We start from the raw sequence: 26,471 nt of genomic DNA, 5'->3' as shown, positions 1-26,471 counted from the left end.
TTTTTCAGATCCAGCAGTATGGTTGCAAATATACCAGCAAATCACATATATTAACAGGCTTGTTGCAGACGAAAACCTCAGATTTAATTTTGTCCCATAATGGAACACACAGACTGTAGCATTTTTTAAAATTTGCCTTTTCCTTCCGCTTTTTGTAGCTTGCTGGTGTTTTGAGATGACACTTGCCAGGTTGTTTAATTGCCGGGCTGTAGCACAAAGCTGTAAGCGATATCACCCTGTGCCAAGAATGACTTCAGTGAACTAACCCAACTGGAGAAGGCTGAATCTTTTCCCTAACTTTTTCCCTGGGGGGAGGGTGTGGACAGGAAAAAATTCTAAAGTAAAATTCAAAGCATTGCATAGCTACAGCTACATTTCAAGAGAAGGGCACTGTCTCAGTTTGTGTATAATTATGAAAGATATTGTATGGGAATGCCAACTATATTGGAATATATGGATCTTTTAAAATGACTAGACATGTCTTGACTAAGTAGTACACTTGTCTAAAAAAACTCCAGAGATAAGGTAACATTGAAGCCCCAGATGTTTGTTCCGGAGCGCACTCAGCAAAAATTCTGTTTTTTATAGCGTGGTTCTGTAAAAGATGGTTTGTAAAAGTTTGTCTCTGACCAGATGAAATGTTAGCATTCTACTAGCAAGACCCATCTGTAAACACATTTATACTAAACATTCTCGTGAGAGTATAGACATGGGATTAGAAAATTGGACAATAAGGAGCTGTCTAGTACACAGAGAAGTCACAAGAGAAAATAAAATATAGACTTGCCTTAAGAAGCTTTAGTACCATCTTTGGAATGCATGTGTTTGAAAGTACAGTAACTGAACTCCTACTCTACATAATGGGGACCTACTGTATTCTATCACTCAGCTCAGTAGTGGGTATTATTCTGGGAAGTGAGCCGGGTGTTCTGAATCTAGATTAACCTAAGAATGCTACTAAAAGCATGCACCATATATATGCAGAAATGTGTAGTGTCCATTACTGTTACTTGCTCAGCAAGACCCATGTAAACAAAATGTTTTAGCATATTGTCAACAGATTCTGGTATTAAATCACATAAGCCAATCTACTGTACCTAACTAGGTAATTCACATCAGCATCGTCTAGGAAATGAGAGACTGAGCAACAGCCTGAGCGAACAGAGGAAGGCTACTCCTACAGTAGGGAGCTAGCAAAGGAGAGGAAGCAGTGGGAGAAAGGAGTGAATAAAATGTGCCTTAGGCCCTTGGGAGAAAGGACAGAAATCCTCTTCAGGAACTGGAGAGTAGCAGAAGCAGCAGGTGCCTTCTGTATGTAGGGCTTCGATCCACATATATAGTATATAAAGAGAAATAACAAGCAAATTTTGAATTACCGGTCAATTATATTCCTTCCCAGGAATGTGATGACTGGAGATTTATGATAATCACCCTAACTTCATGAATTATGAGACTTTAATTATCTCAATTGCCTGGTTATTCTCCTGTTGTATATTGAGAGAGAGACATATGAACATATACATATGGCCTTTAGACATTGACAAAATATATCAAAATTAGCCTGATCCGAGATAATCAAAACATGTACTTCAACATATTATTTTAAAATATTGTTTTACTTACTGTGTTTAGTATTCAGCTCCGTATAAACAAGTCCTCATGAAAGAGCTAAACTGGAGGAAATTCAAAAATATGAACATAACTGACAGTTTTCAGAACTTCTAGGGCCACAGAATATTAATAGCCATGATTTCATAGCTACTTTTATAATCATTAACCTGGAGACACATTCTATTTCTTTATTTTTTTTTATTTGACAAGCAGCAGTATCATGTTCATCTTTTTTATTTTACATTTTAATGTAGATACAATTATTAGGATATCTGTCATATTACAATATTTAGTTTAACTTTTTCTTTTAAGATACATTAAAAAACATCAACTGCAAACGTGAAGGAGGGGGAAAAAAAAAAAAAGCATGGTACCCAACCAAATTTCCACATTTCAGCAATACTTCACTCATTCTTTTAGTAAAGTTTTAAGAAATGTCATAATGACATGAGCTTGAAATATCTATAGGCATTTTCATTGACGCTCATGACGTGGCACTGGTGATGTTGTAAACAGCAGAAAAACAGGGGCTGCCAAGTGACCAGTTATGGAGGCACAGACCTGCTTCTTCCCACAGGAACACACCAAATAGTGATAGCAATCATCTCTTACAACCACACCTGCTGGACAGCAACATCATGCTACATAACTGTACTCATCTGCTGAGGCCTGGCTTCGCTCGATGTATTGTTTATCTATCAGAACTTCAATACATTTCTTAATCATGCTGATACTCGGGTTAAACCTAGCTCTTGATTGGCTAATTACCTGTGGAAGAAAAGCATTTAATATATCACTTATTCATTAACATCGCTTCAATGCAAATGCAATATAAATTTTCTCTAAAGAAAAAAAGACCACAAAAATGATTATTACATACTATATTTCCGAGAGACAGAAAGCCTCCATCATGTACTAAGGTCAAAACACACACACACACAGATTGTTTCTGTCCTGACTTTATCTATTTCTTTTATTGGTTAAGTTTACTTTACCCATCAATGGAAAATTGTAACTTGCAGTTGCACCCCTTGGTTAACTTGTCACAGAACAGATAAAGGGAAACATTCAACTTAAAATCCATATACTCTACATTTCTTTACCTATATTATTAACTTCTGATATCAGTGGTTTTCAACCTGTGGTTCATGGACCCCAGGGGGTCCACAGACTATGTCTAAGAATTCTGCACATCCATGTGAATTTTGTAGGGGTCCACAAATGAAAAGGTTGAAAATCACTGCCTTGGATAAAAAAAAAAGAAAATCATTTAAAAAAATCCAATGTGTGTTTCGCTAATTATGTTGTTTACTTTTTGCATTTGTCAGCTTGGCAAATACAGTAGAAATCAGTTAGGTCAGTTTCACTTCCGAGTTACCAGTACTGCAGTGTTTCATTTGTGAATATTATAGTTTGTTATTTGTAAAAGAATAGTTTCAATTAGAATTTATAATTAAAATAATTATTAGTCGTAGGTTTTATAACTGTTTTTTATAAAAAATGTTGAGGCAATTTGAAGTGATTGACAATATTCCTTTAATGTGGGTTTATAGTCTGATTGCCAAATGAATTGTGCTCAAGATTACACGTAAAGAGATAACTGAAGAGGTTAAATCTACCATGGGATCTCAGAGCTAAGCACAGTTTTCTCTTCATCAATCTTCCTAACTACGGCTGGTTGTTTGTCATGGCAAAAAAAGGTAATTTTAGTTTTTCTTTTAAAAAGGAAGGATATTAGCAAACAAGTTCATTTTCCTTTTGAATAGCCATCACTAACAGTTTAAAGATATATATATGAAGACGGAAAAATACAAAAATACACCAAATGATAAGCATTTTATGAAACACTTGGTAGCATGCTTGTTTAGACAAAACATGTTATCCATTCATAAATTACATGTTTTAAAACCATTAAAAAGAACCTCAGCTCACTCTCCCATTCTCCACTATTCAGGACAAAAAGACAAATTAGAAAAAATGGAGCCTTTCAGTAGCAGTTTGGCTGGGGTTGATAGAGCCCGTACTTTGAATGAAAAAAACTAGAAGCCACTTTCTGTAATAGGCATCGTGGCCTGACAGTCCTAATTATCCTCAGTAATCATTAGATAATACATTTCCCATAACTATACTTCACTTTTTTCATTCCTGCAAAGCTAAGAGGGGACAAGCTAGATTCTGTACTTCCTTATGCATCATAACCAAAATTGTCTGCTAAGTTCTAATCAATTATACCTGTGCTGCTTCAGCCCCCGACTTCGAAGGAATTGGACAGATGCACTGAAACGCCTAATTTGGCCTACAGAAACAATCTTCTTCTGCGACTAACTTTCCCCACAGTGAGACATTTGGGCTATGCCTCTCTTCCTGTAACTACTCAAGGCAGCTCAGACTGGTTCATAAGATTCTGGGGCTTGACCATGCCCTTTCCATTCATACATCAGATGTGTTCAAACACTGGTAGATAAATTAAAAAAACCTATTCACCCATGATAACTAGATACACAATGATTGTGGAAGACATCATAGACCTAAGATGATTTCTTCAGCTATGTCTCAACACTTGTAAGAGTATTGTCCACACTCTTGGGCAGTTCGAGAGAACAGAAGGTCTGAGAGAAGCTAGATGGATCTATTACTTCAGAGGAGTATACTTTTTTTTTTTTTTGCTGCTCAGTAATCAAGCTGTATGACTACCACTGAAGTTCAGTGAGAGTCTCAGTGCTTATGTCACTTCTGAAAATGGGATATATATTTCAAAGTCAGTTAGGTGCTTTTGAAAATCTACCCCGGTAGGCAATTTGAGACAATGAAAATTATTAAAAAGGAGAAAGCAACCATCTTCCTAGTAATGGAAGAAGAGGAAAAAAAGCAAATACAAGCAGACCTGGCTATCTGAGCGCAACAGTATCTTTTGCCAGCAATCTCTCATTTGCTTCCCTTGTGAAAACAATTTCACATTGCAACTGGATACAGCAGGGGACATCCTAGGTTTGGGTGGGCAAACTTTTTGGCCTGAGGGCCACATCTGGGTATGCAAATTGTATGGCGAGCCATGAGTGCTCTGGGGATGCAGGTTCCGGGTGGGGCCAGAAAAAAACGGTTACTCACTTTTTTGTAACTGCTGTTCTTCGAGATGTGTTGTTCATGTCCATTCCAAGCAGGTGTGTGCGCGCCGCGTGCATGCCAGCCGGAAGATTTTCCCTTAGCAGTGTCCGCAGGGTCGGCCTTGGCGCCCCCTGGAGTGGCACCTCCATGGCACCCTATATAGGGGCCCGCCGACCCTCCACCCCCCTCAGTTCCTTCTTGTTGTTACTCCGACAGAGGGGCAGGAGGGTGGGTATTGGAATGGGCATGAACAACACATCTGAACAACAGTTACAAAAAGGAGAGTAACTGTTTTTTCTTTAAGTGATTGTTCATGTGCATTCCAAGCAGGTGACTCACAAGCCTCAGTTTAAGTGGCAGGGTTGGAGTTCACTGCAGACTGGAGCACCGCCTTGCCGAAGGCTGCATCATTTCTGGCCTGGTGCGTGATGGCATAGTGCAACATGAATGTGTGGACTGAGGACCACGTGGCAGCCCTGCATATCTCCTGTGTTGGGACCTGAGCCAGGAATGTCGCAGAGGAGGCCTGTGCCCTTGTGGAGTGGGCTGAGATTGGCGGGGCAGGCACCTTGGCTTGATTGTAGCATTTGCAGATGCAAGCAGTGATCCATGAGGAGATACACTGTGAAGAGATGGGGGGCCCCTTCATCCTGTTGGCCACAGCTACAAAGAGTTGGGTTGATTTCCTAAACGGTTTAGTTCATTCAATATAGAGTGCCAGGGCCCTGCGAATGTCCAGGGAATACAGCCTACACTCTGCGTTGGAGGATTGTGGCTCGACAACCAGTCCCGGCTTAGGACCTTAATTTGGTCCGCTCTGCCCTCACAGGGCCCCACTTCGAGCCACTGGCTACGTGCTCTTTGCTATATCTCTTCTATAAGGTCTCATTCCTCGTGGCTATCACCTTGGCCAGGAGGGTATGGGAGCTCAGAGTGCTGACGTCCAAGCCTCCATACACTGTCTTCCACAAAGACAAAGTCCAACTCAGACCACCTTAGGAAGGAACGCCGGGTGTGGCCCGAGTTGGACTTTGTCTTTGTGGAAGACAGTGTATGGAGGCTTGGACGTCAGCACTCTGAGCTCCGATACCCTCCTGGCCGAGGTGATAGCCACGAGAAATGAGACCTTATAGAAGAGATATAGCGAAGAGTACGTAGCCAGTGGCTCGAAGTGGGGCCCCGGGAGGGCAGAGAGGACCAAATTAAGGTCTTAAGCCGGGACTGGTTGTCGAGTATGCGGGAACAGCCTATCGAGGCCCCTGAGGAAGCAACAAACCAATGGGTTCGTGAAGACTGAACCACCTTCAGCTCCTGGGTGGAACACGGAGATGGCTGCCATGTGGACCCAAACTGAAGAGAGGGAAAATCCTCGCTGTCTCAACTGGAGTAGGTAATCAAGGATGAGAGGGATCGGGGGGAGCAATGGAGCCTGTCCCTGCTGTTCAGCCCCGATGGAAAAAAGTTTCCACTTGGCCATGTATGTGGTCCTGGTGGAGGGTTTTCTGCTACCGAGGAGAAACTTGCTGTGAGCATTGCATTTCCACTGGGTTTAGCCATGGAACATCCAGACTGTGATGTGGAGTGACTCCAGGTTCAGGTGGCAGAGGCAGCCCCGATCCTGTGATCAGGTCCGGGAGCAGGGGCAACGTGAGGGGTGCCTGTATGGACATGTGCAGCAGCAACGTGTACCAATTCTGGTGCGGCCACGCCGGCACTATCAGTATGACGCGAGCGTGATCCCTGTGTATCTTAAGGAGTACCCTGGGGACCATGGGGATCAGAGGGAAGGTGTAAAGCAGGCCGCCTTCCCACGAGAGGAGGAAGGCATCCGTTAGAGACCCTGGACTGCGCCCCAGGAGGGAGCAGAACTGTCGATACTTCCTGTTGTCCCTCGAGGCAAACAGGTCTATCTGGGGATAACCCTAGAGATGGAAGATTGAGCGTGCCACATCTCAGCGAAGGGACCACTTGTGACCATTGAACGAGCGGCTGAGGGCGTCTGCCAGGTCATTCTGCACCTCCAGGAGGTAGGATGCCGTTAGGTGAATTGCGTTCTGCACGCAAAGGTCCCATAATGCGAGGGCTTCCCGGCACAGGGGAGAGGAGCCTGCACCTCCCTGTTTGTTGATATAGAACATTGCCGAGGTATTGTCCATGAGCACTGCAACACACCTGCCGCCAAGCGAGAATTGAAAGTGAGGCAGGCAAGGCAAACAGCCCATAGCTCCCTGATGTTGATGTGTAGGGAGAGGTCCTCTGGGGACCAAAGGCCTTGGCTCCTGAGATTCCCTAGATGTGCCTCCCACCCCAGATTCGACACATCTGTCACCAAGGAAAGGGCTGGCTGAGGGCTGGCGAAGGGTACTCCTGCATAGACCACCCACGGGTCAGGTCACCACTGGACGGAATCCAGCACCACTCAGAGAAGCATCACCACTGAGTCCAGGGCATCCCTGGTTGGTCGGTACACAGATGCTAAGCAGGACTGAAGAGAGTGCAGCCTGAGACTGGCATGGCTCACCATCTCGGAGCGCACAGACATATGTCCCAGCAACTTGAGGCAGTTTCTCGCTGTGGTGGTCAGGAAACGGCGGAAACCGAGGATGTCGTTGGACAAGGACTGAAACCTGGCCTCCGGTAGGTATGCTCTGGCCTGCATCAAGTCCAGAACTGCCCCTATGAACTCTATCCATCGGACAAGAGACAGGGTAGACTTGGCCTTGTTCAACAGGAGACCGAGCTTGAGGAAGGTCTGTGTGATAAAGACCACCTGAGCCTCCACTTGTGCCTTGAAGTGGCCCTTGATGAGCCAATCGTCCAGGCAGGGAAACACCTGAGTCCCATGCTTGTGCAGGAAAGCTGCTACAACTGCCATGCACTTTCTGAAGACCCTTGGGGCGGCTGACAAGCCGAAAAGCAGGACTGCGAACTGGAGATGGGCGTTGCCCACTATGAACCTGAGATAATGTCTGTGCTGAGGGATTATTGCGATATGGAAGTAGGCATCCTTTAAATTGAGGGCGGCGTACCAGTCTCCTGGATCCATCGAGGGGATGATGGAGGACAGGGAGACCATACGGAACTTGAGCTTCTTTACAAACTTGTTCAGACGCCGCAAGTCCAGAATGAGTTGGAGGCCCTCTTTTGCCTTTGGTATTAGGAAATAGCAGGAGTAAAAACCCCTGCACCTGAGCTCCTGAGGACTTCCTCCACTGCCCCTACTACGAGGGACTGCACTTCCTGAATTAGAAGTTGCTCGTGAGGGGGGTCCCTGAAGAGGGACGGGGAGGGGGGGCTGGTGGGGTGGGAGGGAGGGATATTGGATAGAATATTCCCTCTCTACCGTGTGGAGCACCCAACTGTGCGATGTGATTCGGGACCAGGCATCATAGAAGGGGGACAGAAGTGATGAAAAGGTAGGGTTGGTGGGATCCAGAGTCCTGACTGGTAGGTCGTCCTCAACTGCACCATCAAATTTGTGGTCTAGTCCCTGAAGGAGGCCGCAGCTGGCCAGATGACTGGCCAGAGGGCTGTTGTTGCCTCCTTCTGTCATTTCTGCTTCACCTATGAGAGGGCTCCGGGTGTTTCTGGGGCTGGTATGGCCGTGGAGCTGGCTGCGGCCTGAATTGTCTGCGTTGGGTAGTTGGGTGTGCAGGCCTAGTGAGCGTAAGGTAGCCCTTGAGTCCTTTAATACGGATGAGGGCTCCGTAGCTTATCGGAGAAGGGCATGGACCCCTTGAAGGGGAGGTCCTGGATGGTCTGTTGGACCTCATGCGGAAGGTCTGAGACCTGAAGCCAGGCTCCCTGCCGCGTGACCAGCCTGGTTGCCAGTATGTGGAAGCCTGCATCTGCTGCATCCAGGGCCACTTGGAGGAATGCCCGGGAAATCAGCTTCCCTTCCTCTACCATAGCGGAAAATTCTGTTCACGATTCCTGGGGAAGGAGTTAGGCGAATTTGGATAAGGCTGAGCATGTATTATGGCCATAGCAGCTCACTATAGCCTGCTGGTTGGCTATACGTAAGTTCAGACCCCCCGCTGAGTACACCTTTCTACCAAAGAGGTCCAACTTCTTGCCTCTTTGTTCTTCGGTGTAGACCCTTGGAATCCCTGACGCTCCCTTTGGTTGGCCGCATTCACAAGCGGAGAGTCCGGGGGAGGGTGGGTATATAGGTGTTCATGGCCCTTGGAGGGTACAAAGTAGCACCTCTCTGTCTTTTTGGCTGTAAGGGCCAATGAAGCTGGCATCTGCCACAAGATGCGGGACGTATCTGCTATCATTTTGATCAAACGGTAGAGTAACCCTAGACAAGCCTGAGGGGGCCAGGATGTCCACTACTGGATCTACATCCACCGCGATCTCCTCCGCTTGGATTGCCAGGCTCTAAGCGGCATGCTTAAGTAGCTGCTGAAGCACCCGGTGGTCCTCTAGGGCCGGTGCCGCTGAAGTTCCTGCAACTGCCTCATCCAGCGAAGAAGAGGAGATCACCTGCAAAGGAACTTCCTCTGTACCCTGAACCTCTGCAGGGTTCTGCGGCACATGGTACTCTGGTTGCGTGGCCGGTGCAAATGTAGGATGCGGCACCGCGGCTGGTACCAGGGTCAACGTCTAATGACGAAGCATGCTGGGCAGTGCCTGCAGTGTCGGAAACATGGTCCCCGTCGGTGCCAGTGTCTGACTAGGTGGTGCCAGGTTCTGTTGCGGCACACTCCTGTCGGACAGCAGTGCCGGTGGTGGAGACATTTGCGCTGGAGCCACTGACGTTGAGGAGACCGACACAGACCTGGAGCGCGGGCTGTGCACCTGTCCCAAGGACTGATGGTAGGCCCAGGGAGTCTGGAATGGTCACTGGGAGGGCGGTTACTACTGTTGCTGCCACTGCACTAAGTAAGGTCGTTGGCTTGCCTGAGAAGCCCATCTCCTGCTCCTCGATCTACTGGAGTGGTAGGATTCAGCCTCCGAGTCCGAGGTCTCTGAATAGGAAGACTGAGGGGGAGCGGTACCACGAGGCTGGGGAGTGTGCTCTCCGTGCTAGTGCTACCGCAGCGGTGCGAGGCAGGGACTGGGGTGACATCATGGCCAGCTTGCCCCTTGATTGGATTGGGGGTCGGGCAGTGTCTGGCAGCTCTTTCCACTGGCGTGAAGAAGCCAGCACTGGGAGGCGTAATAAGTCAGAGACCGTCTTGAATGCCTCCAGCATCGATGGAAGATGCACATCCTCGCTGAGGTCCAGGGATCTAGACCGGTCTGGACTTGACTGCACCGTCACTGGAGCGGGAGTCAATGGGACCTTGGAAGGATGCAGTTGTGGCTCGGCTTGTCCCACCGCAGTCGTGGACGCTACCGGCCTTTTAAGGTCCTGGTGAGGTGAACGGTCTCTCACCAGCCTCTTCTTTTTTGCAGGCACTAGAGATGGTGATCGGTGACGCACAGAGGACGATTTTCTATGTCCCGATTCTCTGTGATGCCGGGACTTAGAGGTCTTAGACCGGGCCTCCTGTCTTGATAGAGGTGCCAGAGCACTGCGCACTGAGGATGAGGTGCAGGACAAGTGCATAAACTTCCTGGAGTCTGTGCAGATTTTAAACCCTGGGGATCCAGGCATGACCCAGCAGGGCGACGAGTACGTTTGGGGGTGGGAAGCCCCCCAACAACTAACATTAATTCTAAACTGTGAGAGAAAACAACTATATACACTTAGACGAGACACTGCTAGGTTTGTTCCAAGAGCGAGCAAAGTTCCAGCTGGCCGTCACCGGCAATAAGAAGGAACTGAGGGGGTGGAGGGTCGGCAGCCTCCTATATAGGGCACCATGAAAGCACCACTCCAGGGGGTGTCAAGGCTGACCCTATGGACACTGCTAAGGGAAAATCTTCTGGCTGGTGTGCACGCAGCATGCACACACCTGCTTGGAATGCACGTGAACAATCACTTGAAGAAGAATGAGGAATTCATGGTGCAGAAGGGGGCTCCAGCCTGGGGACTGGGATGCTGGAGGGGGTGAGGGCTCCGGTTAGAGATGTGGGCTCTGGGGTGGGGCCCGGGATGAGGAGTTTGGGGTGCAGGAGGGGACTCTGGGCTGAGGAAAGGGGTTAGGGTGTGGGAGGGGATATGGGCTCTGGGCTGGGGGTGTGGATTCCAGGGTGGGGCAAGAAATGACGGGTTCAGGGAAGGGGGCTGGGGTTCAGGAGGGTGACGGCTCTGACTGGGGGTGCGAGGACTGGGGTTCAGGAGGTGATCCAGGCTGGGGCTGAGGGGTTTGGAGGGTGGGAGGGGGATCAGGCCTGGGACAGGGGGTTGGGGCACGGGAGGAGGTCGGGGTGCAGGCTCTGGACAGCGCTTACCTCAGGTATCTCTGGAAAGCAGCAGCACATCCCCTCTCCAGCTCCTATGTGGAGGCGCAGCCAGGCGGCTCTGCATGCTGCCTCATCCACAGGCGCAGTACCTGGAGCAGCAACACGTCCTTCCTCTGGCTACTATGTGGAGGCGCGGTGCTGTCCAGGCAACTCTGCATACTGCCCTGTCCGCAGGCACCACCTCTGCAGCTGCCATTGGCCGCAGTTCCCAGTCAATGGGAGCTGCAGAGCTGGTGCTTGGGGTGGATGCAGTGTGTTGATCCTCCTGGCTTCCCCTACGCGTAGGAGCTGGAGGGGGGACATGCCACTGCTTCCGGGAGCTGCACAAAGCCATGCACATGCGGAGTGGAGCAAGCCCCCGACCCTGCTCCCTGGCTGGAGTTCGAGGGCCGGACGCGGCCTGTAGTTTGCTCACCCCGTCCTAGCTCAATGGACATCAGATGGAGTTTGGTTCAGGGACCTCTGTTATTCACCGATAGCTAAGTCAGTTTGCTTGTATTCACTGTCCCTTTTTGGGTGGAATGCCTCTTTTGCTTAGACGAAGCTCTGTATCACTTCAGCTTGTCTACACTACCATGTGAGGTCAATCTAAGATACTTTACTTCAGCTACGTGAATAGTGTAGCTGAAGTTGATGTACTTAGATCTACTTACCGCGGTGTCTTCACTGCAGTAAGTCGACAGCTGACACTCCCCCATCAACTCTACTTGCACTCCTCGTTCTGGTGGAGTACCAGAACCGACAGGAGAGCATTCAGTGGTCGATTTATCGTGTCTATACTATACACGATAAATCAATCCCCGCTGGATCGATTGCTACCCACCGATCTGGCGGGTAGTGTAGACAAGCCCTTTGACTTGAACTTCTGGTATGCTCCACTGTTGATTTATTTATGATATGGTTGTCATGATATCCCACAGAGGCATGCTCCTTCCTCTGGTGATCCTAGAAATCCTAGAGGCCCAGCTGGCCACTCATCTTTGGGAAGTTGATGCTCTGAAGACTTTTTCTGATCTTGTATATTGTGGAGGGCCCTCATTCTTCAAGACTGGCATTCAAGGTCAGGAAACTGAGGGAGGATTTTACCACCATAAGGGCTTCATGTTTTCTCCAACTGAAGGATCGGATCACTACTGATGTTGTTTTTACTCTTCATGTCTTTTTTGGGAATGATTCCAGGCTCACAAAAGGAATCCCTGAAACTTTGTCACATGCAGTCTTGTACGTGGAGTAACCTCTAAGCATGAAATCAGAACACCCAGGAAATGCAGATGAAGACAGATGGATGACAGTTGTGTTGAGATCAGTGTCTGGATCTTACTGTATGCTCCCTGTGGACATCATAGTGGAGTACTTTTTGGTTCAGAGACCTCTGGGTCATTTGATGTTCTGTACCTATTTCAACTCTTACACAAATAATCCTTTAAGAAGGGAATTAATTCCTCTGAACAGTAAAATGGGGTAACGATGGTTACCTCCTTTGCAAAGCACTTTAAGATCTACTGATGAAGAGCGCTAGGTATTAAATCATCACATATCTGTATGCCAAAAGCATGGAGAGGGTCCTCCTAATCTTCCCGCAAGGTATCCTGGATTATGCTCTAAAAACACTAGTACAAAATGAAGCCCTGAACTACTCAAACTGGCTACTAACAATACCTTCATAAGCACCTTGGGGTACACAGATTAAAAGATAAGGTTTTGTATTGATAGCAATGATTTCTGTAGGCAAAGGAAATTCCAGATAACAGGTCTAGACTGGACTATGAAAGGTAGCATCTGTTAGGCCCATAATCATTAGAAAGTCTACTGGAAAGACTGCAGTGATGGTGGAAGCTAGAGTCTCCAGGCTAAGTTTTGCTTTGTTCACTGATCTGATTGTTCAGCCTCTTGAGAAGCATGATGGTCTGAAAAATCCTTAACTGGTGAGGGGATGTTTTGGCATGGTGAGTCTCAGGTGAAAGAGAGGACTGACTACCCTGTGCTGAGATGTCTCCGGAGGAGTCTTGGCTTGTGTAGGGTGGGATGCTGAGTCCCCTACAGGTTTGGACTATAAGTCCCTTCCTGTGGGACAGCAAGGGTGTATATACTGAGAAAAACTCGTAGAACATTCCCCTTCTGTGTGTCCTAAGAGGGTCTCCTCATAGATGGAGCTCCTCTTGGCCTTTTACTTGCTTTATTTAACTTGCTGCACAATGGTGGGAAAGTAGGGAGAAACAGGAAGGAGCTTAACGGGTGATCACATTCAGGGCTCAGAGCTCTATAAATTTTGATTCCCTAATCGGGAGTGGGGTGAGAATGTTGGGGAAGTCTGTGCTTGCTGCTACTGGAAAAAAGCTTTAAAAGCACTGGGATAGCTAAAGTGGGAGTACTGAGCCACTCTTCTGTTTGAGCTGCCAGCCAGAAAATCTGGTGCCTGGTGGAAGGTGTGTGGCCACATATGAACTGCCATTAGTACCTACAGGAAGAGGTACAAGTGTCTCAGACAAAGAAGTGAAAATTTTTACTAGAAAAATGTAATGGGACTGAAGGTAATATTAAGAAATCTGAACGCACTGACATTGACATGAAATAAAAAAGTTGCAAGAACTGGGAAAGAAGCGTTTCAACTTGGACAATTAAGAAGCTAAAGTTTTAGAACATGTATCATATGGGTGTGACTTGTTCTTTGCCTAAACAAATTAGTCTGCACCAACTTAGTGTTAATTGTTAGACTTCTATAAACACTATGCATAATTTGCTCTGCATCTTGGAAAAAAGTTTCAGAAGCATCCAAGTGACTTCGGATCCTAAGGCCCAGTTTCAAAAGTGACTTTAGCTCTTAAGTGCCTTTAGAAATTGGGGCTTATGGTCCTAAGTCAGTAAGGCATTTTTGAAAAGTCTACTCTAAGTCTATTTGGAAGCTACAGCTGACTACTTGATGAGTGGAGTGTCAACAAGATAAGTGACAACACTGCCGTGTGATTTTCACTGGTTGCCATTCAATTTCTGGATGGAAACTGAAGTGTTGATTTTGCCTATAAAGCTCTAAATATTCCAGGACTGATCTTGATAGACTGCGTCCTTCCTTGTTCTGCACTGCCAGAGTGGAGATCTGCACAGGCATCTGAGCAGTAGCGCTCTTCAGTTATGTATGGGAAGGAGCTGCCAACTAGTTTTTTTCCTGTAAAACCCCCTTGACTTGGTAATTCATTTCTTCTCTTGATGCAAAATAGCCTAAATCTACTACCACCTAGGTATGCTGCAAGGCTCACCTGTCTTTTAGGCAAGGTAGGAGTGCAGAAGGAATAAGGTAGATACTGAGATGGAATGGGTTACCGATTTACTTACTATATTACTTGGTTATGATTGGATTTTGTTATAGGATGTAAATGGTTTATCATATAGTATAATTATGTGATTTTAAGTGATGAAAGATCACCTAGGCCAGGGTTTTCAAGAGCGGCTAAGACTCAGGGTTTCTCAATTTTGGAGAGTTCAAACTAAGATACATTAAGGAACTGATTTTCAGAAGGTGGGTGTTCAGATCTCAAGCTGAATATACCAGTTCACTACTGACTGTAGAAAATTCTGGCTGTACAGCTCTGGATAGATGCCCATTCTGGGGCGGTCTTGGGGGTGGGGATGAAGAAAAAGGGGCAGAATCAATGCAGTCTAGAGAATTCAGATACTTTGTCTCCCCTTAAAATTGAGATGTAGTCTAAAATTTCAACACACTTTTAAAATCTGAGCTATAAAGCAAAATGAAATCCAGCCTCATCATAAGAGTTCTGGGCTTGTTGGGTATCCTGTGAAAATTATACATGTATTAATGCCCGTGACAGGATAACCACAACTAAACATTCCCACTTAAGTAAAACTCCTACATTCTGAACTAAAGCAATTTAGAAAAATTCTTACCAGTTATTAAAATATTAGTTCTGAGGTATACACTGCCTCAGTTTTGTGATTAAACACAGCACTCAGTCATCATATAACTTTTCATTTAGATCATAATAATTGACAGCATTTCCTCTTACCTCCTGAATAAGAGCATTATGTCGCAGCACTTTACGTGCTTTCATGATACGGACTATAGCAGCTTGAAGGTACATTTTCCTGTCTTCATCTACAGCACTTCTGGTCTGCTCCATCTCCTGAAATATGGGAAAAATGGTGATGCTGCAAACACACTAGGATCACTAAACATTCAGAAAACACCTACAATGCTTCTGACCTTGCTAAAGGAAAAAAAAAAGTCAAATTTTAACAATGAAAGCTAGTTAAATCTCAATTTTAGTGCTTCTGGGCAAGATTCTTGTCTATGATTACAGCACACGAAATGCAAGTTGGGGTGGGAATGGTGGGGAGAGGGGTGTTCTAAAGTAGCATAAAGCTTACTTTTTGCATTGGCTTGATCTCAGTGAAGTTAATGTGCAACACCAGTCTCTCTGTGCAGTTAGGGCTGCCTCAAGATTGCTGTAATTTACAATGACTGCTTGTGACACTCTGTACCTCAAAGCAACACCCTGGAACCCCCATATTCACCACTGTCATAAAATTATGATATGTTTCGTAAAAAGTATGCCTTGTGAGATATCATTTTAAAAGTCTTGATCTGTTGAACATTAATATCCTGTTGGATTGTATGTGCTATCATTGTATGTGAAGTTACGAAGGTTTGCTGTGTGTGTGTTACTGGAACACTTTGTGGAACACCCACAACCAACAGATCCCTCTGGAGCTTGGTATTTTAACTTCAGGAACAGATTGTACAGGTACTGCAGCCTGATCTGCAAAAAGCATGATATTAACACATAATTATAGCTCTGAGTATTTGCAGTTTTGCTCACTTTTAAAACTATAAAGCTCTCCTAAAATTCTATAAATCCCTTTCTTAAATGTAAATCCTTTTGAATTAGCATTCTCTGGGTACGTCTTCACTACTGGCCGTATCGGCGGATAGCAATCGATTTCTCAGGGATCGATATATCGCGTCTCATCTAGACGCGATATATCGATCACCGAACGAGCTCCTGTCGACTCCGGAACTCCACCAACGCGAATGGTGGTAGCAGAGTCGACAGGGGGAGCTGCGGACGTCGATCTCGCGCCGTGAGGACGGTAGGTAACTCGATCTAAGATACTTCGACTTCAGCTACGCTATTCACGTAGCTGAAGTTGCGTATCTTAGACTGATCTCTCCCCCTAGTGTAGACCAGCCCTCTAATGAGGAATTGTTTAAAAAAACCTCTCTCAATCTATACTAACAGCTTATTATTCGCCCATATACACAGGCAGAAATGCTTACTGTTTCAGTCAGATTAGAATCTATAAATTATGATTCAAGTGATCAGTGTTTTATATAACAAAGACAGATGCTCCTGCCTGGAGGACCTTAATTAGTTCAGGCAGATAAGACAGTTTATCATGAAGTGGTGAAGATGTCTGAAGAGATCAGTGCAAAAAGGCTCAATAAAAGAGGTGTGTTTTCAGGAGGAAGATGTTCTTGAAAGATGAAAGGAAAGTTGCTTGGTGTCTGAGATGAGGGAATTTCAAAGCACAAGAGGTGCCACGGAAGAAGATGAAAATCTGAGAATGGGATAAGAATGCAAGGGTAGCTTCAGAAAGGCTTAAAGTGGAAGGATAAAGGAGGAGAAAAGGAGCACATATAAAGGAGCATGACAGCTGAAATAAATCTTGAAAGTGAGGCCATGGGGCCTGGACTTCATGCAAAAGGCAAGAGAGCTAGAGATGAATAAAGGTAAAGATCCTGGTAGAGGGAAAAAGAATATACTATGGTTTCAAGATGTTATGCTCAGTAAAGGAAACAAAATTACATGTAATCCTATTTCCATTTTAATACAGATGTGCCTGTAGCTGGCTAAGTTTTAACAACAACCTTGAGATGACAAAAAAAATGAAGAATCTAGCAGTCTTACTAAAGAATGATTTTATAAAAGATTTTTCATAGAAACTCTGAAAGCTGGCAAGTGAAGCCCAAATATGAACCACATAGAGGCCTTGAGTGGAAACACGAAGTTGCTACTGCTTTAGCTGAGTATACTTTAAACAGAAAAGGTAACAATCAATTCAGGCTTTGATGGGATTCTTCTAATTCAACATCCATCTTTCAGGAGACAGATACTGGCCTAGATGAATCATAGAATATCAGGGATGGAAGGGACCTCAGGAGATCATCAAGACCAACCTCCTGCTCAAAGCAGGACCAATCCCCAACTAAATCCCCAAATCCTTAAATGGCTGCCTCAAGGATTGAACTCACAACCCTTGCTTTAGCAGGCCAATGCTCAAACCACTGAGCTATCCCTCCCCCACCACAAACCATTGCTCTGACCCTGTACGGATGTTCTCTCACACACACACACACACACACACACACACACACACACACACACACACTTACTTGCAAAACCTTTGAATGGGCTTTTCTAAAGGCTCTACATGCAAAGCTTCATATACTCAGAAGCAAATGGCAACTGAACAGGGTCAGTAACAAGGTCTGTGGATTCTCTTATACTGGCAGACTGGGATTTCTGTAACAGTTTCATTTAAATTTTAAAATATATTTTACTAAATAAGAATAGGAATATAAAAATAAATACTGGAGCACATATAGTAATTGCATATTGTTTCTGTATTATCTATTTCCAGTGTGTCTTAGATTTCTGTATTAACAATGCAATAACAGCAGAAGTTAGCAAGGGAAAAAGATATGCTGGAACTCTTAGATCTTTGGACATTTTAGGAGGTGTGGAAATCAAACTGAAATTGTGGGATAAACACATTAGCTGCACATTTCTACAAGAGTGATCAGCAGACAAGTAAGTAGCAGACACTACAAAACACCAACATTTTTATCTTGAGAGTTGAAACATATTGAAATGAATAGAATAGTCCACACCTCTCATAAAAGACGGTTACTTACCTTTGTAACCGTTGTTCTTCGAGATGTGTTGCTCATATCCATTCCAGTTAGGTGTGCGCGCGCCGCGTGCACGTTCGTCGGAGAAACTTTTACCCTAGCAACCCAGGCGCGTCGGCTGGGCGCCCCCTGGAGTGGCGCCGCTATGGCGCCCAATATATATCCCCGCCGACCCGGCCCCCTTCAGTTCCTTCTTGCCGGCTACTCCGACAGTGGGGAAGGAGGGTGGGTTTGGAATGGATATGAGCAACACATCTCGAAGAACAACAGTTACAAAGGTGAGTAACTGTCTTTTCTTCTTCGAGTGATTGCTCATATCCATTCCAGTTGGGTGATTCCTAAGCCTTACCTAGGCGGTGGGGTCGGAGTGAGATGTGGCGGTATTTAGAATTGCTACGCCAAAGGCCGCATCATCTCTTGATTGTCGGACTAGTGCATAGTGTGCGGTGAATGTGCGGACCGATGACCAGGTCGCTGCACGGCGTATCTCCTGGATAGGCACGTGTGACAGGAAGGCTGCCGACGACGCCTGAGCTCTCGTGGAATGTGCCGTGAGGTGGCCAGAGGGGACACGAGCTAGATCGTAGCATGCGCGAATGCATGCAGTCACCCAGGAGGAAATCCTCTGAGAGGAGATTGGTAGACCCCTCATCCGTTCTGCGACCGCCACAAACAGCTGAGGAGACTTCCGGAACGGCTTTGTTGCTCAATGTAGAAAGCGAGCGCTCTGCGTACATCTAAGGAGTGTAGCTGTTGGTCCCTCCGAGAAGAGTGGGGCTTCGGAAAGAAGACCGGGAGGAAGATGTCCTGGTTGGTATGGAAGGCAGACCCAACCTTACGGAGGAACGCCGGGTGGGGTCGCAGGTGTACTTTGTCCTTATGGAAGACGGTGTAGGGTGGGTCCACTGTGAGAGCTCTTAGCTCGGAGACCCGTCTGGCCGATGTAATGGCCACCAAGAAGGCCGTCTTCCATGACAGGTACGTGAGCGAGCAAGTCGCCAGTGGCTCAAATGGTGGGAGTGTGAGCCTGTTTAGGACTAAGTTAAGGTCCCAGGTAGGAGCAGGGCAGCGTGCGGGGGGGTAGAGACGCTCCAGGCCTTTAACAAATCTAGCGACTAGGGGGTGGGAGAATACGGAGCGGCCACCCTCTCCTGGTCGAAAGGCGGATATGGCCGCTAAGTGCACCTTTAAGGAGGATGTCGCCAGGCCCTGCTGCTTAAGGTACCAGAGGTCGTCTAGGACCGTGGGAATCGGGGCCTGCGTAGGGTTCACCCCCTGAGTAGCACACCAGCAAGAGAAGCGCTTCCACTTGGCCTTGTACTTTGAGCAAGTGGAAGGCTTCCTACTGTTAAGGAGGATATGCTGGACCGGTGCAGAGCAGCTGAACTCCGCCGCGTTCAGCCATGCAGGAGCCACGCCGTGAGGTGTAGGGCTCGTAGGTTTGGGTGACGGAGCCTGCCATGATCCTGTGTGATCAGGTCTGGGTGGAGAGGGAGTGGGATTGGAGGGTCCACAGACAGGTCCAGCAAGGCGGTGAACCAGTGCTGTCTGGGCCACGCAGGTGCGATCAGGATTAGATGCGCTTTGTCCCTGCGTAGTTTCAACAGGACTTTGTGCACCAGAGGGAACGGAGGGAAGGCATACAATAGGTGGTGGGTCCATGGCAGGAGGAATGCGTCCGTGATCGACCCGGGAGAGAGACCCTGAAAGGAGCAAAACTCCTGGCACTTCCTGTTGGACTTGGTTGCGAAGAGGTCTATGCGGGGAAATCCCCACCTCTGGAAGATGGAATGAATGACATCCGGTCTGATCGACCATTCGTGGCATAGAAAGGATCAGCTGAGTCTGTCCGCCAGTGTGTTCCTGGCCCCTGGGAGGAAGGATGCCACCAGATCTATCGACTGGGCTATGCAGAAGTCCCAGAGTCGAATAGCTTCCTGGCATAGGGGAGACGAACGGGTTCCCCCGTTTGTTGTTGTAGTACATGGCCGTTGTGTTGTCCGTGAGTACGGAAACACAATGGCCGTGCAGACGTCGTTGAAACGCCTGACAGGCGAGGCGGACTGCCCTCAACTCCCGGACATTTATGTGGAGTGACAGCTCTTGGGACGACCAGAGGCCCTGGGTACGTAGGTGCTCTAGGTGGACCCCCACCCCAGGGATGATGCATCGGTTGTTAGAGTCATCGACGGTGGCTGTGGATGGAACGGCATCCCCGCGCATACTAGGGATGGGATCAGCCACCAGTCGAGGGAGCGGAGAGGGTCAGAGGGGACCGTCACCAATACATCTAGGTGGTCCCTGCCCGGGCGGAATACCAAATGAAGCCACGTTTGGAAGGGCCTCATTCGGAGCCCGGCATACTTCGTCACGTAAGTACATGCGGCCATATGCCCCAGTAATGTGAGGCAGGTGCGAGCTGAGGTGATTGTAGAGGCCTGCAAGCTCCATATAAGCAAGACGGTAGTCTGGAAGCGGGGCTGAGGTAAGCAAGCCCTGGCTTGAGTAGAGTCTAGGGTCGCGCCTATGAAGTCCAACCTCTGTGTGGGGACCAGGCTGGATTTCTCGGCACTGAGAAGCAGGCCTAGCTGGGAGAAGAGGTCCGTAACCACCTCAACATGTTGCCGCACCTGCGACTGGGAGGACCCCTTTAGGAGCCAGTCGTCGAGGTACGGAAACACGTGGATTTTCCGCCGACGGAGGTGGGCGGACACAACGGCCATGCACTTGGTAAGCACCCTCGGGGCCGTGGAGAGGCCGAAGGGTAGGACTGCGAATTGGAAGTGCTGATGTCTGACCGTGAAGCGAAGGTACTTCCTGTGCGGTGGAAAGATGGCAATATGGAAGTACGCGTCCTTCATGTCGAGAGCGGCATACCAGTTTCCAGGATCCAGGGATGGGATAATGGTTCCCAGGGAGATCATGCGGAACTTCAACTTGAGCATCCATTTTTTGAGGCCCCGCAGGTCTAGGATGGGTCTGAGACCTCCCTTGGACTTGGGGATCAGAAAATATCGGGAGTAGAACCCCTTGCCTCTCTCGTCTAGAGGTACTTCCTCTATAGCTCCTGCTGCGAGGAGAGAACGAACCTCCTGCAGAAGGGTTTGCTCGTGAGAGGGGTCCCTGAAGAGGGACTGGGAAGGGGGGCGGGAAGGGGGAGAGGAAGCAAATTGTAGGTGGTATCCTTGCTTCACTGTGCGTAGCACCCAACGGTCTGAAGTTAACTGGGACCACACCGGGAGGAAGTGGGAGAGGCGGTTGGAGAAGGTAGGGGAAGGATCCTGTCTTGAGGCTGGTACGCCGTCCCCGGGCGCACCTTCAAAAGCCGGACTTGGAGCCCGGTGGTGCCTTGGAGGGCCCTTGGTTTTGGCCTCCCTGGGAGCTGGACTGGCGTCTGCGGTCCATCCGGCCACGCCGTCTACTGAAGTCCTGCCTCTGACGGGGTGGGAAGTATGGGCGTCGTGCTTGGGGCCTGAAGGGTCTACGCTGGGTGGAAGGTGTATGCATCCCCAGCGAGCGTATGATGACTTGATTGTCCTTCAGGTTTTGCAATTTGGAGTCCGTTTTGTCCGAGAACAAACCCTTCCCGTCAAAGGGTAAGTCCTGGACGGTATATTGTAGTTCCGGGGGTAGGGTGGAGGCCTGAAGCCAGGAAATGCGCCTCATGGTGATTCCCGAGGCCAAGGTTCTGGCTGCCGAGTCGGCCGCGTCGAGGGAGGCCTGTAGAGAGGTCCTGGCCACCTTTTTACCCTCCTCCAGGAATGCATTAAATTCCGGGCGTGAGTCCTGAGGTAGAAGCTCGGAGAACTTACCCACCTCCGCCCATATATTATAGTTATAACGGCCCAGTAGGGCCTGTTGGTTGGCCACACGGAGTTGCAAGGCCCCAGCTGAGTACACCTTGCGACCCATGAGGTCCATTCACCTAGCTTCCTTGGCTTTGGGGGCCGGTGCCTGTTGGCCGTGCCGTTCCCTGTCGTTGACAGACTGGACAACTAGGGAGGAGGGTGGACGTATAGGTACTCGTACCCCCGAGAGGGTACCATGTACTTCCTTTCCACTCCCTTAGCTGTCAGCGGGATGGAGGCTGGCGATTGCCAAAGGTTATCGGCGGTGGACGGGATAATCTTGATGAATAGGAGGGCTACTCGGGTAGGTGCGTCCGCAGAGAGGATGCTCACTACCGGGTCCTCAACCTCTGGGACCTCCTCCACAGGTAGGCTGATGTTAAGGGCCACTCTACGGAGGAGGTCCTGGTGGGCCTTGAGGTCTATCGGTGGGGGCCCTGACGCTGAAGACCCAGCCACGGCCTCATCTGGCGAGGAGGAGGAGGAGGATACTCCGAGGATGAGGGCATCCTGTGCGGTCTCCTGCTCCTGGACTGGTTCCTGCTCCAGTTGACCCGGGGAGTCTGGTGGCGGCTGTTTATCCGACTCAACCACGGGGGGGCGGGAAACAGTGGCCTCTGGTACTCGATGTTCTGAGGTGGCAGAACGGGTCTGGGGCACAGGGCCACCCTGGGTCTGATGATATGCCCAGGGTGTCCAAAAACCCCACTGTTGGGAACCCACGTCCTGCGGGCGAGGGTTCTGGAACACTCCCAGCGGTACTTCGGGATCCTGGTCCCGTTCGTAGTAGCTACTCGCCTGGGAGGATGCCGACGTGCCTCTAGACGGCCATGGTGGAGCAGCGAAAGTTGAGGCCGAGGTTCCGACAGACCTTACACCTCTGGGTTGTGGTGACCGGTGTCGGTATTGGTGACGATGCTGAGAGTGAGACCGGGACCTGCGACCGGCTCGGTGCCGGGAGGTCGACCGAGATCTCGAGTCCCTCTGTCTCGATCTGCTCCTGGAGGTGCAGCACCCACCGCGGTGCCGTGAGCTGGAGCGGTACCGCGAGTACTGGGTTGACGCCAGAGATGTCGACCAGTGCCGGGAGCCTGACCGGTGCCGAGGTGATCGGTGCCGGGAGCCTGACCGGTGCTGAGTGATCGGTGCCGGGAGTCTGACCAGTGCCGAGACCGATATCGCCGTCTAGAGTATGAGCGACGCCTCGATGCAGAGCGTCCGCGGGACCGCGATCTGGAGCAGTGCCGGTCTGCTACGCTGACCGAAGCTGGTCTGGTCAGGGTCGGTTTGCCCATTGAGTGTAGTACCCGCACCGGCGGTGCTGGGGGTAAGGGCGGTGGCGCATCGGTGATCGCGATCAGATCCCTCGCTGCGGCAAACGTCTCCGGAGTAGATGGCGAAGCAGGCTCTAGTGCGGTGGGCACCAGGGAGCCGCCAGGTGCCGGACTCGACGGCCCTTGTGGGGTCGGAGTCAACGGTACCGGCTTAGACGGTGCCGCGGCAGGTATCGGTGCTGGGCGGTCCGTCTTTGGCGCAGGCTCTGACTGCGAGGCAGCTGCTGGCGGGATGATCTGCGCCTTCGCCGTCTTCAACCTCGGGGAGAGGGAGCGGCTCGGAGTCGGTTTCAGCGCTGGCAGAGGCCGGTGCCGTGAGTCCTTGGTGGCAGCGCTCGGTGCCGTGGCGGTGCCCTTGCTTACCAGCTGACTTGTGCTCGGTGCCGAGGGTGGAGGTGTCAGGGCCGCTTCCATAAGGAGCTGTCTTAATCTAATGTCTCGCTCCTTCTTGGTTCTCGGCTTGAAAGACTTGCAGATTGAGCACTTAGCCGATAAGTGCGACTCCCCGAGGCACTTCAAGCAGGAGTCATGGGGGTCTCCAACTGGCATAGGCTTATGACAAGCCGAGCACTGCTTGAAACCCGATGAGCCGGGCATGAGCTCCGGCTCCCGGTGCGGGGAACCGGGGGGGGGGGTCCCCGATCCCCTCAAACTATAACTAATAACTACACTATTAACACTAACTAACTAACTGACTAAATAATTATATATATATATATATATATATATATACACACACAACAATTAACTATAACTACTATATACAACGATAGCAAAATGAGCTGCTAGGGAATGTGGAGGTCAGCGAAGCCGCACTCCACAGTTCCAACGACCGACACGGGCGGTAAGAAGGAACTGAAGGGTGGCCGGGTCGGCTGGGATATATATTGGGCGCCATAGTGGTGCCACTCCAGGGGGTGCCCAGCCGACCCGCCTGGGTTGCTAGGGTAAAAGTTTCTCCGACGAATGTGCACGCGGCGCGCACACACCTAACTGGAATGGATATGAGCAATCACTCGAAGAAGAACTACTGTTCCACACTGTTCACTCAAGACAACATCACACAGTATACTAGTTCACACCTAGCTCACAATTTCAAGCTTAATCTTCAGAGCCATAAGGGTCAAAAGCAATTTAAAAAAAAATAAAGTTTACATTCTGGAGTACAATTCTGTGACAAGGAGCAGAGGGATTAGATTCTGCATCCATAGACCCACTGAATTCTTGGTGCTTCAGTTTAAGTTAGTGAAACCCATTCTTCACAGTTCTGTAGTTTAGATAGTTTCAAGAATGGTTTTGAAACATTCAGTATGATAAAAATAAGCACGTTTGAAATCTTCAGTGTGAGTCCATATTATCTCCCTTTTCTAGCAGTAGTAAAGGTAAGGAAAGACATTCTGACACAGGTTTCTGAGTTCTGATGATTTTAAAAGGGCCAAACTGAGTAATCCTTTCAGGGCTGTGACTAGGCTCTAAGATATTTTTGTTTAAAAAGCACTAACATAAAATCTCTGCCTTAGTGGATATGGAATGCTAAAATCAGAGCTAAGTGTATCCTCATGCTCACAACATCAAATTTGATTTTACACCTGTACCCTGATATAATGCGACCCGATATAAGACAAATTTGGATATAACGCGGTAAAGCAGTCCTCCCGGGGGGGAGAGGGGGAAAAGAGAGAGAGAGAGAGAGAGAGAGAAAAGCTGCACTCTGGCAGGTCAAAGCAAGTTCGATATAACGTGGTTTCACCTATAATGCAGTAAGATTTTTTGGCTCCCAAGGGCAGCGTTATATTGGGGTAGAGGTGTATACAGAACTCAAAATAGCAGAGATTTCACAATTTCTTGGGTTTGTTCTTTCTAACAAAGCCACATATCCTACCATTTATTGTAATATACTGCATTCCAAGTAGTGAATGCTACCTTTAATGAAGACAAACAAGTTAAAGGTATTAAACAACAACAAACACGTTACAGTATTACTCTGAATAACTATAGATTTCTTTCATTAATATAAGAGATATAGATACACTCCAGTAGTTGAGAAACGGAAAAACATTAGCATAGAATTCATACTTTAGTTCCAAGTTCTTCAAAAGACAAAAACCTTCCACAATTAACAAATGTCTTGAATTATGACTAGATAATACGGATAGGTTTCATTAAGTGCCTCTTGTCTATCTATTATTGGTGAATTTAAAATTTAGCTCTAGTCAAGTTATGGATTGACTGAAGATCACAAAGACCTACTGATATATTCTAGACAAACCATCTCCCTTTTCCATCTGTAAGTAAGGACAATAATTGTGGCAACTGATGGACTTTGGAGAATGTTAATTAGCAAGTTTTCTCAGAAGAATCAAAGAGGTGAGCCTTTTTGGTTTGTCAACACTATCTGGGTATATACAATATTTGAGTCTAGGGAATAACATGGCTCTTGCATAAGGCTAGATATTTTTATTAGCAGTATCTGAATTAGCTAACGCAGAAAAGATTTCTGCGGCACCTTATAGACCGGGGTCGGCAACCTTTCACAAGTGGTGTGCCGAGTCTTCATTTATTCACTCTAATTTAAGGTTTTGTGTGCCGGTAATACATTTTAATATTTTTTAGAAGGTCTCTCTCTCTAAGTCTATATATTATATAACTAAACTCTTGTTGTATTGTAAAATAAACAAGGTTTTCAAAATGTTTAAGAAGCTTCATTTAAAATTAAATTAAAATGTTGATCTTACACCGCCAGCCCGCTCAGCCCACTGCTGGTCTGGGGTTCTGTTCACCTAGGCCAGCAGTGGGCTGAGCGGGGCCTGCAGCCGGGACCCCGGCTGGCAAGGGTCTGGCAGCGGGCTGTGCGGGGCCAGCTGCTGGGACCCCAGACCAGCAGTGGGCTGAGTGGCTCAGTGCACTGCCACTCAGGGATTCCATTCGCCAGCTCCTGCCAGCCGGGATCCTGGCTGCCGGACTCGCTCACCCCGTTGTCAGTCAGGGGTCCCGGCCCTGCCCACATACAGTGGGTACCTACCTTCTCCCTGGTTCTGGCCCATTCTCTTCCTCTCTATGCACTGAGCTGAGAGTGGGAGTGCACTGAGCACAGCTCTAGGGGTGAAGGGTCTGGCCAGGAGCTAGAATGAGGGAAGGGGCTCAGAGTTGGGGCAGGAGATTTGGGTGCAGGGCACTTACCTGGGCAGCTTCCACATAATGCGAGGGGTGCAGGTTAGAATGTCGGGGGGGGCGGGTGCAGGAGCTCCCATTTGGTGCTCAGGGTGAGGGTGGAGATGTAGGGGGTGCATC

The 26,471-nt window shown here is 48.3% G+C and overlaps 1 protein-coding gene across 1 annotated transcript in view; it reads right to left on the bottom strand.

Annotated features, from left to right (window-relative positions):
• Nucleotides 1-1,829: 1,829 nt before the first annotated feature.
• LOC127044363 (cullin-2) overlaps nucleotides 1,830-26,471 on the bottom strand; it is a 51,085-nt gene continuing 26,443 nt past the window's right edge. The window contains exons 10-11 of the mRNA XM_050939132.1: nucleotides 15,093-15,209; nucleotides 1,830-2,379 (exon numbers count right to left, since the gene is read on the bottom strand). Coding sequence (XP_050795089.1) covers nucleotides 2,248-2,379; nucleotides 15,093-15,209 — 249 coding nt within the window. The 3' untranslated portion in view covers nucleotides 1,830-2,247. The remainder of the gene's footprint in view (nucleotides 2,380-15,092; nucleotides 15,210-26,471) is intronic.

This window comes from Gopherus flavomarginatus, chromosome 2 (genome assembly GCF_025201925.1).
Source record: "Gopherus flavomarginatus isolate rGopFla2 chromosome 2, rGopFla2.mat.asm, whole genome shotgun sequence".
NCBI lineage: Eukaryota > Metazoa > Chordata > Testudines > Testudinidae > Gopherus > Gopherus flavomarginatus.
The sequence above is the reverse complement of the archived record's forward strand: the minus strand, read 5'-3'. Positions and strand labels throughout refer to the sequence as shown.